The sequence below is a fragment of the Callospermophilus lateralis genome, chromosome 6 (genome assembly GCF_048772815.1).
Source record: "Callospermophilus lateralis isolate mCalLat2 chromosome 6, mCalLat2.hap1, whole genome shotgun sequence".
Classification (NCBI taxonomy): Eukaryota; Metazoa; Chordata; class Mammalia; order Rodentia; family Sciuridae; genus Callospermophilus; species Callospermophilus lateralis.
The window spans coordinates 129392403-129407051 of NC_135310.1; the positions used below are offsets into that span (position 1 = coordinate 129392403).

Here is a 14649-nt window from a genome sequence, read left to right on the forward strand (position 1 = left end):
GCCCTTAGCAACTTAGTGAGACCCTATCTCAAAAAAAAAAAAAAAATTAAAGGACTGAGGAGTTCAATCCCTAGTGCCAAAACGAGGGGGAAAAAGAAAGCAAGCTCAAGATCATGTACATTTGAGGTGGAATGTTCCAATTCTTTCATCTCTGTCCCAGCATTTCAGGCAGTTTTCAAGAGAAACAGCTGATTGGTGAAAAACTTAAATTCTAATATATGATTATTATTTTGAGATTACATATCAAAAAAATGATTATCCTTAATCTTATCCTTAACATTACATCTCAAGACTTGGTGGCTGCCACCTTCTCCCTATTGTCTTCATAGCCTCTTTGATGTCCTTGTTCCTCAATGTGTAAATTATAGGGTTCAGCATGGGAGTAACAACACTATACAATACTGAAATCAGTCTGTCTTTCTCCAATGAGTAAGATGAAATGGGCCGCACATATGTGAAAATGGCACTACCATAATAGAGAAGGACAATGACCAGGTGGGAGGCACATGTAGAAAAGGCTTTGCGTCTCCCCTCTGAAGAGTGGATCCTCAAGATGGTGGAGATTATGTAAAGGTAGGAAAGGACAATGCACAGTAAAGGAGTCCAACCAATGAAGACTCCAATGGATAGCAACACCAGTTCATTGACAGAAGTGTCCCCACAAGACAAGATCAGCAAAGGGGGTATGTCACAAAAGAAGTAATTAATCTGGTTGTTGCAGAATGGCAGACGGAATGTCAGTACTGTATGCACCACTGAATTGAGGAAACTACCAATCCAACATGAGGCTGCTAACTGGCTATACAGGGCCTTGTTCATAATAACTGAATACCTTAAGGGTTTGCAGATGGCAATGTAGCGATCATATGCCATTGCTGCCAGGAGGAGACACTCTGATCCTACAAAGAAAATGAATGCAAAAAGTTGAGCTACACATCCCCCAAAGGAAATGCTCTTCTTCTCTGATACAAGATGTACCATCATCTGTGGGACATTGGTGGTGGTATAGCAGACATCAAGAAAGGCCAGGTTCCTTAGGAAATAGTACATGGGTGTATGTAGGTGTGGATCAGCCATTGTCACCAAGATGATGAATATATTTCCTCCCAAAGTACATATGTAGGTCAGAAAAAAGATGGTAAATAGTAAAAACTGCAATTCATTCAGGTCAGAGAATCCCAAGATGATGAATTCAGATATAGCTGTTTGATTCTTTCCTTCCATAATGTTGTCTGGTTTCCTCTGGGGAGTTGGGCAAAGAGAAGCATAGATTATGATAATCATATGATACAGTAGCAATGGCCTGAAAAACAGGAAAGCAAAATGGTAGAGATAAAATATTACTATCTATATCTGGTACTAAACCACAGGAGCAACACTCATATACTATGACTCATACCAGCAACTCAACACATAGGTAAAAACTTTCAGTGCTTCACTTGAAAATCATCTCCCTGTATAAGATTTTAGGTGTAACAGCATTGAACATTTTTAACTAAAAGTAAATCACAAGGGCTGGTGTTTTAACTCATTGGTAGAACACTTACCTAGCACGTGTCAGGTACTGGGTTTGATTCTCAGCATCACATATAAATAAATAAAATAAAGGTCCATCAACACCTAAAAAAAAAAAAAAAGCAAATCGGGCTGAGGATATGGCTCAAGCAGTAGTGTGCTCGCCTGGCATGCGTGCAGCCCGGGTTCGATCCTCAGCACCACATACAAACAAAGATGTTGTGTCCACCCAAAATTAAAAAATAAATATTAAAAAATTCTCTCTCTCTCTCTTTAAAAAAAAGCAAATCACAAAAGGGCAATGTACATCCTAAGATTCTCTGTTAATAATACCTCTGTCAACCCTATTTACATTTTCTTGGTGATGTGTAGACATGTGTAGCAGAAATAGTTACAGAAGAACCTCTCTGGCCTTCATTACCTTCTGCAAAGCTATCTCTGCTCCTCTTTTCCATCATTAAATGCAGAACATAACTTGTTTTTTTTTCTGATTCAAATTAATGTGCTTATTTTAGAATATGTTGAAAATATAGAAAATAATTTAAAAAAATATTTTTAGTTGTAGATGGACATGATACCTTTATTTTGCTTATTTAGTTTTTTTGTGGTGCCAGGGATTGAACCCAGCATCTTACACATGCTAGGCAAATGCTCTACCACTGAGCTACAATCCCAGCCCAAAAAGAAATTTTTAATAAATATAATACTTAATGTTCACAGAAATGTTTTGTGTCTGTGTTTCAGATCAGTTTTCCATATGTGAATATTCAAAATGAGGATCAGAAAAGTATGTATTTTAACCTGCTTTTTCCTTAAGCACTGCATTGTAATAGATTTTCAGGGCAATAAACCCTATTAAACATGACCTTTGAGTTGTAAATAATTTACCTTAATTCTGTGGAACTTACATAAATGATAAGGGATTAATGATCTTTAGTGTGACAGCATCCTGACTTTGAAATAAGTCAGGAAAGTTGGTCTGACATTAGGTGTAACAGAAAATCTTCAGTAGTCTAAAAGTAAAAGTTAACATGCAACTTTGTATCATTTTTACCAGTTTGTTACCTACATCTCAGATCCTAATCAACAAGATTGCTCAATGTTTGAAGTAGTTTAAGAAAAGCCACTGTTATTAGTGGTGAACATTTGTATTTTTTATTTACTTATTTCTGTTATAATAAATTTCAATAATAAGCATGCTGAATTAGATTCTCTGAATTTGGGGTCAGGTTACTTGTATTTCTACAAATTTTTAAAGAGACCCACTGGTGCAGGTCATCTGTCTGGAAAATTCAAGAGCCATTAGGTTTATTCAAGATTCTGTTGCTGTTTAGACAAATCATTTTAAGTGCTGAGTGGAGAAGGTTATCAATAATCTCTAAGCACTTTCTACATGTCATCTCATTTACTCTACACATATCCAGTGAGATAAGTAATATCATCATTGCCATTTTTCAGATGAAAACAGAGTTTCAGCAAGAAAGATATATGGCAGAGTTTAGGCAGCTAGCTAGGAGGAAATACATTTTTATCTCAATATACACACATTGAGTGGTAGAAAATTTGATTCCCTTTAATAACAACAGAATCCTCTTTAAAAATACTTTTCTGGTTTTAATGAAACCTAAGTTCATACAATTAAATTATTTTAACTATGTAGTCACAAACTTTTATGACTTGTGCTCCCAGATGTTAATAATTTATGCCACAGCATCTTGATGGTTAAATCTAATTGTTACCAAATATCTGGTCTTTCACTTTAATGTGTTTGTTTAAATAATAAAGATCCAGTGCAGTTGTCCACCTTCCTGCCCAAATGAACATTAAATGTTTGTGTTTTTGTTACTAAGAATGCTATTCCACTGTTTAGCTTAAGTCAGTTAATTAAAATGTTTGGTAAAATTGTGGGGATAATTATTATGTAAATTAATCTAATTGCCACACTGTATTCTATCAATATGTATAATAATTGAAAAATAATTTTTTAAAAATGTTCAAGTTATTGGCTGGGAATATAGCTCAGTGGTAGAGCACTTGCCTAGCATGCGCAAAACCCTGGGTTTGATATCCAGTAAAATACACACAAAAAAATATTCAATTTCAAGCTCAAGGAAAAAAGTTAATTTTATACTTTGAGCTCTCATACAAATTATAGAAATCAAAAACATAAATAAAATACTATATTTAAAAATAAAAGTACATATTGTATATTTATTGAAATATATGCTTTATTTATTATACTGGCCTACAGAGAAAATATACATTTAATTTCAAGTTTGGAATGTAGTACATTTGTACTTTTGTTTTAATTGATGCCCTCACTGCTTGTGAACTACTGTGGACATTTTCAGTGGAAGTAGATGACAAATTAGATGAAGGTTTAAATTTTCATAATATAGTATCTCACATTGTTACTAGAACCAAATAAATTTTCTAGTATAATTTTCTCTCAATCCAAAATTCCTGTTCCCTAATCTATCTCCTTTTCTTTTCCTAATATCTTCCTCCCCTTTCTCATTTTTTTAACATTTCTTCCTACTCCTGGGAAACCCTTTCTGCTCATTTTATTCAACAATTATATGGCAGTATGCTCCAAAGATAAAATAATAAGTATTAATGTATAAATTACATATAAATTATGTGATGTATATAAAATTTATATGTTTTAAATTTTAGCCATATAATTTACAAATTATATGGCTAAAGACAAAGTATACTAAAGACAAAATAAGAAAAACAGAATTTAACTTTAACTCCAGGAATATGCACATTGACTATTATGTATGATTTTAAAAATATCTAATAAAAACTATAATAATTACTTTAAAGTAGAAAACAAAAGGGATAGACTAGTATGGAACCTAGTTACCAAAAATTTCCAAGAGAAAATGTGCCTTGCAATCTCAATAATGAACAGGAGTTAAGTAGTTAAGGCAAGGTGAATGTAGAAAACTTTCCATACACAATTAAGAATATATGCACAGGTCCTGAGGTTGGAATAATGTGAGACCTAAAGGAAATCCAAGAAGTCTGGAAGAAAAGGAGCAAGGGCAGGAGGCTGCTCTGATAAGGTTAGAATCATCTAGAGCAACTGGAATCTATCTCAAGAGTGTGAAATATTCTATTAGACTCTAAGAGCAATTGGAATATATTTCAAGAATGTAAGATGTCCATGTTCTAAAAATGGTCTTTCTGGAAAATGTGTGGGCAATAAAATAGAAGGAAGCAAGAATGAGCAAGACAAGCTCATTGAGTTCTCTATTTCTGTCAGACAAAAGGTCATGGAACTTCACACCAGAGTGGTGAGACCTGTTTCGGAAATAATCAGAGGCATTAGGAGATGTTAAGAGATACAATCTTTAAAGTTCTGGTATGAAATGAGAAAGAGAGAAGAATTAAGGATAATCATTATTACTGACATATATTAAATGCTTGTTATGAAAAAAAATCTTATTTCTTCCAATTCTCTCTCTCTCTCTCTCTCTCTCTCTCTCTCTCTTTCTCTCTCTCTCTCTCACACACACACACACACACACACACACACACAGCAAATATGAAGTTGAAATATTATGCTCATACTACAAGAACAAAACTAAATAAAGAGATTTTAACTTTAATGGGTGCACTGTGCTGATCTGAGTCCTAGTTTGAATGAGTAAATGCTTAGTGGAGTCACTGAAATAAGGAAAGCAGAAAACAGCTGAGATCTAGAGTTGGATCAGAGGTTCATTGGTGGTCTCAGTTAACTGGAGGCATCTTTGAGATGTCTATAAAATGTCTCAAAAAGCAGCTGTGATTTGGACCTCAGGAGAGAGGTATATACTAGAGACAGACATTTGTAACACATCTGTAAATAAAAGGTGTTTAAAACTATCATGTAGATGGGAGTGAATAGAGTAAAAAATAAGGGAACACAAAATCGAACATTTTTAAGTTCTGTAGAATTAATTTGCTATGTGGACATGCCAGAAAAGAGGATGGATAAGTAAAATAATAATATGAAGAAATCCAAAGAAGCATCAAATCACAGTTAGTATATGAACAATGATGCAAAATATAAAAATACAAAAAACAAAACAAAACAATTTTCTTACTTCGTTACTCATAAGAAGACATGCTGCTGATGACAATCCTTTGTCACCAACACAGTCATTATGCCCTGTTAGGTGAGAGACAGAGGAAACACTGATCCAGCTGCTCTGCCTCCCTCTTTGCAGGTATTACATATTCAGAGAAAGAACTGTTTTCTCCCAGGGATATCCTGATTCTTTTGTTTTACCATTTAGGATACTTCCCAAGCCTACTGTGCCCTGAGATAATTCCTTCTCACTTCAAAACACATTTTTCTGTGTCCTAATCTATTAGGAAGCTGTCATGTGGTAAAGTGACGAGATGGAATAATTAAAACAACTAATATGTTAATTCTCTAATGTTATTTGCCTTGAGACAAAATACATTTTTTTCAGAATACTCCTTTTAATTTTATATTCAACCTTCAAGTTTTTCTTTCTGCCCCCATTTCTATCTTCCAATCTTCATGTATTTTTTCAAAGTTCACCTTAAAATCTACTTTTCTCATCAGTTGAAAATGATGTTTCTCCCTTGGGGAATTCTGAGGCTTTTGTTTAGATCTCAACTATGACACTTAAACAAAACATATTGATTTTTGTAACTTATATTACTTATTTTGCCACAAATTATTTAGGATTTCTTTAGGATTTGAGGTCAAATGGATGATGGCGGGGGATATTTTCAGGGATTTACATCATAGTAAGATCTCAAGGATGGCTACCCAGGACCCACAGGAAAAGATTACAAGAAAATTCATGAAGTATCTCAGTCTTGATGTTTTCACTTCTAAGAGATTCAGTGCATCTGTTTTTTCTTTTAAAAAATTATTGACTGTTTGCAGTATGTTTACCCAGGGGCATTTCACCACTGAGCTATATCCCCACTCCTTTTTTACAATGAGACAGGGGCTAATAAGTTGCTGAAGATCTCGATAAGTTGCTAAAACTGACATTGAACTTGTGATCCTCCTGCTTTAGCCTCCCAAATACCTGGGATCACGGGCATGAGTCACTCTATCAAAGCTCAGTGCCTTTCATTAAAAAAATAATAATAATAAAGGAAACTAACAAATGTAGAATCTTTAAATTGCAAGGATTTCCTAAAAGTATATTGTCCAATCCCTTACTTACATCTGAAATCACATAGTAAGCATGTAAAATAGGCATAGCAAGCATGCAATGATGTTAGATCCCTATGAAAGATTTTTTCTTGTGGGAAAACCACACAGTGTTTTCCTAACACTATTTTCTGAAATCCACTGGCATTTTATCTCATATATATGTAAATACTGTTCTTTATCCAGTAAGTTAGCACATGTCCACTTTGAGATACAGAAATTGCCCTAAAGGAAGGAAGCTCCCTGGTTCGCACCCTCTCAATCTACTCCTGTCATTCAAAGCATGGGACAGAAAGTTTGAATTTTTCCTCCCTGGGAAGCCCTTGTGTCATTACACTTCCATCTCCCCTTCACACAGACACTTAGTATGTCATCCAAAAAGCAAGGCAAAACATTATTTCTGAAAGCAATGAAATTAAAAATTAAGAAATTAAAAACTACTTACCTATGATCAAAACTACATAGCAAAGATTACCATTCAGCAACCTAGAGCCTGATGTGGAACTGCTTTTATGAACACAAGGAGTGGCACATAATAACTGTCTCTGCAGAGTCTCTGTCAGCTGACTTCCATCTGAGTACAGAGAGTCTTCTCAATCCCTGCATGCCAGTGGGTGGGACTAGAGCTGAGCAACGATAAGGCCATATATATGTGAAAGATCTCCATATCTTGTGGGAATCTTTCAAGGACCCTGAAGACACACTTCTGGGAACTCTGAGCACAGAGGTCCTGAAACTGATAACTCTGATTCCTGCTGAGTCCTGAGAATTTGTTTTATCTCCAGCCACTTTGCTGCCATTATAGGTTGTCACCAGCTGGCCAGGCTGGTGTGATGAGCTGGGTTCAAAGGAGCTGGCTATATCAATAACTAAGAAGTTGGTGAAGAAACCACGCAGCACATGAACCTGAGTTTCTAAGGTCTAGGGCGGGAGTGCTCAGTGACACTAAGGGTCAGCTGGGCAGCGCTGGAAAAGGAGTGTGCCCCTGGATTCTTTTTATTTTATGGGGGAGACACACACAAGGGAGGTTCAATGGAATGTTCTTCACCAAATAAGGCAGGGAATAAGGTTTCAAAGATGGAGTCTTGCTTTGTGATGTCATGTGGTCAGCAGATTGATTGACATCTTGGCAAGTCACACCCATCTAGGGTGCTGTGTGGCATCACAGGCAGAGCAAGAGGAAAGGCACATTTGCAGCACACTGTCAGAGCGGTCTCTTCCTAAGCTCAAATCCACATAGCTCACACACTCAGCCTCACTAAAATAGGTCTGTTTCAGGAAGTCTGTGAAATCAAAACTATTCCAGGTGGATCACACCTCTTTGGGCCATATCTGCCCAATGATAAGCAAACTGCATCCTCTCTCCATCATCAGAGCAAAGGCAGTTCTCTGGCTTCTTGCTACTTTGCACTCACACAATGCACTCACCTTTGGACTCTCAATTTCCAGGGGTAGATGCCAAGCTCCCTGTTTTGGTTTTTTTTTTTTTCCCACATTAAATTATATCCCCATTCCTTTTTTTAATTTTGGAATCACTTTCATTTCCTTCTGGAAGTGGGAAGAGATTACATAGCACACTAGTATATTTGATTATATATATATATATATATATATATATATAGAGAGAGAGAGAGAGAGAGAGAGAGAGAGAGACAGAGAGACAGAGAGACAAAGAGACATAGAGAGATGTATTTCAGCCACCAAATTGGACTCCTAAAGATCTAACTTGAAATGGAGGTGTGATATTTTTAACATCATGTAAGACTTTCAATTTATTGATAAGGGGTGCAAAAAACGTAACTAAAAGTTATTCTGAAGCATAATGTTTGTTGGTCATTTATCCTTCCATCATCACTATCAATTCTCCTCTCCATCTTCTTGCTATGATTTTAAGCCATTTCAGAACAATTTAACTTCTAATGCCACCTTTATGGCTTTAGAATATAATTCTGTTATATTTGAGTGCATATACTGGGGAAAGTTTATTACCTTGGGAAGCTATACCATCTACAGCTCAGTTGTGCTAGGGCAGTGAAATAGCTTACCAAGAGACCAAAGAAGACACCAGGATATGGGATGTGAAACATAAGATTTATCAAAAAATACTCACCAGGAAGATTCAGTGGTGAAGGGCTAGACAGGAGCTTTTCCATAAAGTCCAGAGGTAAAAGGCTGGACAGGTGCATCTCCATTTCACACAGTGTTTCACCTGAAAATATTGTCCAAATCCCTCTCAATGTCCGATGGCCAACTGGACTAGTGCTTTCCTGTTCACAATGCCTTTCCACACCAGTTATCACAGGGGTGGGGAGGGAGGTTATGGGTTAAATTATTAGGTTACAGAAGCAGTAATATAATCAGCTTTGATTGCTTTGTCCAGTTTTATGACCAGCATCCCAAGGAACTTGGAATATATGCGAGAATGTAGCTTTCTACAGATAGCACAACTGGCCCTAATTTCTAGCATACCTGAGGAAAAGCCAGTGTCCTTCATAATATTTATCCAGAAATTGTGGCCTGGGCTCATTCTTATGGCTTTCTTAATTTGGCTAGGTTCTTGAAACCAGAAAAGAGCATTTCAGGGATATGGTATTTTTGAAAAACATTTATCCTTTAGTTGTAGGTGGATACAATACCTTTAAATTTTTATGTGGGCTGAGGATCAAACCCAGTGCCTCAATCATGCTGGGTGAGTGCTTTTCCTCTGAGTCACAACCCCAGCCTGGGATATGGTATTTTATTGTCCTCTTTTTCTCCAAAGATGATATGGAAGCTAAAAATAATATTAGGATTTTTATAACTATCTTCTATCCTGGAAGTGCCTCAGAATCAGAGGACACTTCTTCAAAAGCAGAATCAAAGTCAGAAAAAAATCAAATTTGGCTTTCAGCAAATGATGAATTATGTAAATTTAATCTTCAAAATCTAATCATCTTCTTCAATTGTATCTGTACCATCCCCAGTAATGTACAAGTTTACTAAGGTTACTTGGCATTATCCAATTTTCTAATTTTTGTCAATCTAATGAATATGAAGTAGTGACTCATTATTGCTTTATTCAGATTACCAGCAATGTTGAATATATCCAGAAGATTTTTTTTTCAGTTATTTGGATTCGCTGTTTTTTTTTTTCTTGTTCTTTTACAGGAATACATTTTGATTACTTATAAGTTTGTGTTTCTAAATACCTTCCAGTAATCAGTCCTCTGTACATTATCTAGAATGTCTTTCATAAAATAGAAAATCTTAATTTTGTCATAATAAAATCCATAATTTTTCAGGTTATGAGTGATACTTTGAAGTTTGTTTAAAAGATTATCCCTAATGATAGCTTTAAATACATACTTTTATGTTTTTTTAACTTTATAATTTTAAATTTCAAGATGCTTTTTCTTCATCCATTTAGAGTTCATTTTAAGTGAATGAAGATTAATTCTTAACCCTCAAGAATGTAATTTTATTTTTCTGTATTTAGTGATCTGATTGCTCCTAGCTACTCCTAAACATTGACCATTCATTGTGATATGCCTCATATTAAACAATGATTTCTACACTTTTCTAAAATCTATTTTGCATGAACATGACTTCATATTAATAGCTTTTAAAATGTTAATGTCATATTCAAAAATTTATCCTTTTAAATTTCTTTTCAAAATTAACCTAGAAAATTTTGAAAACTACTGGTTTCATAAAATCTTTAAATGCTCATTTCATGGAATTTATAAATTATTTGGAAGAGAATTTCTCACATTTAAATGTCTTTCTGACCAAAATCGTGGCATAACTCTTAATTTATTCAAATCTTATTTTATGCCTTTTAAAATACTTAATACTTTCAACATAGAGGTCTATGTATCTTTGTTAAATTTATTCTGAATACTATCTAACTTTTGTTGCTACTATAAATTCTATCTTATTTACTATATCACTATCTAGCAACTTTGGTGAACACCTTTTATTTGAATAGTTTGTTGCCAATTCTTTTTTGTTTTTTCTAGATAAAGCCTCATGACATGTACAAAGGTATTTTATCTATTTCTTTTTAATTCATACATTACATATTTCTGTGTCCTTTCTGATAGAACAGATTAATATTTGCAAGTACATGAAGTGGTAATGATGGTAGTGGACATTCTTACCCTCTCACTCTCACTGACCCAAAGGCAAGTCTCTGTGGTTTCTCATTACATATGGATGCTCAGTTTCTTTGGTATAAAACACTTATTATCATAGTTAAATTTCCTTTTATTTCTATTCTACTAAAATTTTTGTCATACTAAACATGTGTTGATTTTTACCAATTCTTTTTTATGACAATTAAATCAATTATGACTTCTTCCTTGCAGTCTACTAGTATGTTGATAGATTTTTTTTAATGTTGATTATAACTGCTCCTCCTCTGGACTTTCAAAAATGAGCTTTTTCCTTTCTCCAGGGTAATCAATGAGAGACCAATGACTGACTGACTGACTGACAGGGTGACAAAGGTTAGTTCCTGTACCTCAAGGTGAAACCAATTCTGAGATGCAGTATGCTCCAGAAATCCCATAGGGTGAGACCAAAGTTAGTCTCCATTCTTGCTCAATTATTTCTTCTTCACTGTCCTCCCTTCCTTGTTCCACTTCTACCAAGAATGCTGCCCAAATACAACATCTTTACAAAATTTGCCCTTAAGATCCTCTTAATGCAAACTGACTAAAAGTAGTAGTAATCTTTTATCTAAGGCTAAGAATAAATTTCAGAAACCTCAACTTTATTCTTATCCTAGGTTGAGAATTAGCAGTACAAAATCTCCCCTAAGCCTCTCAACATAAAGACATTTAATCCTCCTTTCCAGGTTTATAATCCCCATTTTGTCCTTCTTGGCATGAGGTATCACCATATGCTAATGATATTAAAATAACACTCCTCTTTGGGCAAAGCCTAATCTTATCACTGGGTGGGCAATAGAGGATCCAAAACAAGAGAAGTCACAGAATTTTGAACAGTTATGAGATGACAAAATACAAAGGCAGAGAGCAACTTGTCTAGGAAAAGAACTTATGAAACACTGTGTAATTGTATACAAATTAAATAGCCAGATACAAAAAAAATATAGTTTACAAATTTAGGGATCTCTGCATAGATTTGTTTACATACATTTGAAAACTATGGATATGAGAGAAAATTTGATTTTCCATGTAATTGATTTTTAGTGAACTAGAAAATTTTCCTATTATAATTCATCGTATAAATTACTTCTGATACTACATCAGTAATATCAAATATCCTTTTATAAATTGATATGTTTAGGAAAAACTAAGTAAATGTATGATAAATTATTATGAATGGCAAATAAATGTAACTAAGACTGAGTCCTTTACAGAAGTTTTTTTATTATTTTATATGGGTACACATTAATTATTCAGAATAGTGGATTTCAATGTGGTAGATTTATAGATACATATATCATAATTTGATCAAATAAATTTATTCTTAAAAAAATAAATTCAGCTCAATACTATTTCTTTTTCTCATAAAAGTAGTATGGTAGACAGACTTTAAGCTATTCCCCAATGATCCCCATCTCCTTCCATTCATCACTTTTTTATAATGTCTAAACTTTGAGTATAGACTGGATTTGTAATTTAACTTCTTTTGTGGGGTGTGTTGCACCATTCCTGGAGTTACTGCAATATCAGGTCTATTCATGGAGTGCACAAAGCAAGTGCCCACTGCTCTAAAACTCCAATTACTATCATATCATATTTTAAATTGATAAGAATAAATGCTACACTTGATCTTAGCCAAAAGGCCAAGAAGATCCTATTATTATTTAACTTCTAGCAAATAGAATATGACAGAAGTAGTGAAATGTCATTTCAAAGGTTAGTTACAAAGACTATAGCTTCAATCTTGGGCACATTTTTCTGCTCAATCATTCTGAAGGAACTCAGCTGTTATGTCGTGGGCCTTCCTCTGGAGAGGTACAAATGACAAGGAATCGAGTCTCTGATCAACAATCAGAGAGTCTGAAGCCCAGTGACACCAATGTATTCCAACACGGAGTTTTGACATGATGTAGACATAGCCAAAACCTTTGAGGCTTGTGAGAAAACTCTGAGTCAGAAGCTTACAGCTAAGTTGCACTCAGATTTCTGATCCCTAGATATTTTCAGAAAATAAACATTTATTGTTTTAAACTGTAAAACTTGGGGAGAATTTGTTACACAGCAATTAAATACAAGGTCTTTAAAAATATTTAATCTGAAAATCTATAATTCAGGGAAGTCATAGTAATGAACAAAAAAGAGGTAATATATATTATATGTTCTACAATATATGTTGTGCTCATAGTACAAACTGAGTGTTTAGAGAATAGTTTACAATAAAGGCGTGTGTTCAGTAAGAACTGTTTTACAAGCTGCTTTGCTACATTTACATTTCCATAGCACTATGTAAGGCTAGCTGGTGCTCCACCTCTTTGTCAACACTTGAATTTTGTCAGAATTTATGATTCCAGATCTTCTAGAGATGAGTAATGTTGATTTGTTTAGACTTTATTTTCATTATTCTTTGTTGATAATATATGCTGCAAATACTTTCTCCCACCATTTGGCTTATTTCTTCACTTTCTTAGTGACAACTCTTGGTGAAGAGAAATTCATAAATGGAAAGTGGCTATCAGTATTTTCTGTGGCCTCAGAAAGAAGTATTTTCCTAAATGAATATGTCGAGGATATTTCCGTGTGTCACTTTTAAAATACCTTTATAATGCTTTCACACATTGAGCCATACAATTTTCCAGAATTTATTTTTGTATGAGATGGGAGACTGAAATCATATACCCTTTTTATCAATTTAAACATATTATTTTATTGATATAAATATATACAATAGTGAGATTTGTTGTTATATATTCAAATGTGCACACAGTAGAACAAAATAGTCTTGTGAATTCCATTTCCCAGTGCCTCTCCTTTCCCTTCACTCCCCTTGCTCCTCTTCTTTTATTCTAATTGTGTCATTTTTATTTTTATGAGCTCTTCATTTGACCCTTGTTTTTTTTTTCTTTTTTTCTCTCTGACTTTCACTTATGAGAGAAAGGAAGCATATGATCCATGACTTTCTGGGTATGGATTACTTTGCTTAATACAATGCTCTCAAATTCCATTCATTTTCCTGCAAATGACATAATTTCATTGTTCTTTAGGACTGAATAAAACACACAAGCATGTCTAGCTGTTGAGAATTGTGTTCAGATTCTGACTTTAATTCTTTAGAATAAATACTGAGGAGAGGTATAACTGGATACTGTGTTTCCCTTCTAAGGAGTCACCATACTGATTTCCAAAGTGATTGCACTAATTTACAACTCCACTAACAATGTGTAAGTGTATCTTTTTCTCCACATCCTTTCCAGCATTTATTATCATTTGTATTCTTGATGGTTGCCACTCTATTGGAGTGAGATAAAATCACAGTGTAGTTTTGATTTACACTTCTGTGATTGCTAAAGATGTTGAACATTCTTCATATATTTGTTGACCATTTGTATTTCATCTTTTAAGAAGTGTCTGTGTAGTTCCTTTGTCTATTTATTGATTAGCTTATTTGGAGGTTTTTGTGGTAAGTGTTTTGTTTATATGAAGGATATTAATTTGCTTTGGAACAGTACTTAGTAAAGATTTTTTTTTTTTTTGCTATTCAGAAACTTGTTAATTTGATGTCATTCCATTGATTAACTCTTGACATTATTTCCTTAACTGTAGGCCTGTGCCTATAGAGTGTTGACCCTGTCCAAAGTTGCATAGTTTCTAAGTCTTTTATCCATCTTGAGTTAACTTTTATACAGGGTGAGAGATAGGACTCATTCTTCTACTATGGATAACCAATTTCTCCAGAACCACTTGTTAGAAAGCCTGCCTTTTCTCCAGTGTATATTTTTGGTGGCTTTGTGGGCCAGA

General features: G+C 34.3%; 1 protein-coding gene and 1 pseudogene across 1 annotated transcript; both read right to left on the reverse strand.

The window, feature by feature from the left end:
• Positions 1–279: 279 nt before the first annotated feature.
• Positions 280–1224, reverse strand: LOC143400824 (olfactory receptor 5V1-like). The gene has a single exon (XM_076857816.1). The coding sequence runs from the start codon at positions 1222–1224 to the stop codon at positions 280–282; it is 945 nt and encodes a 314-aa protein (XP_076713931.1).
• An 11123-nt stretch (positions 1225–12347) lies between these two features.
• Positions 12348–12509, reverse strand: LOC143402725 (U2 spliceosomal RNA; annotated as a pseudogene).
• Positions 12510–14649: the final 2140 nt, after the last annotated feature.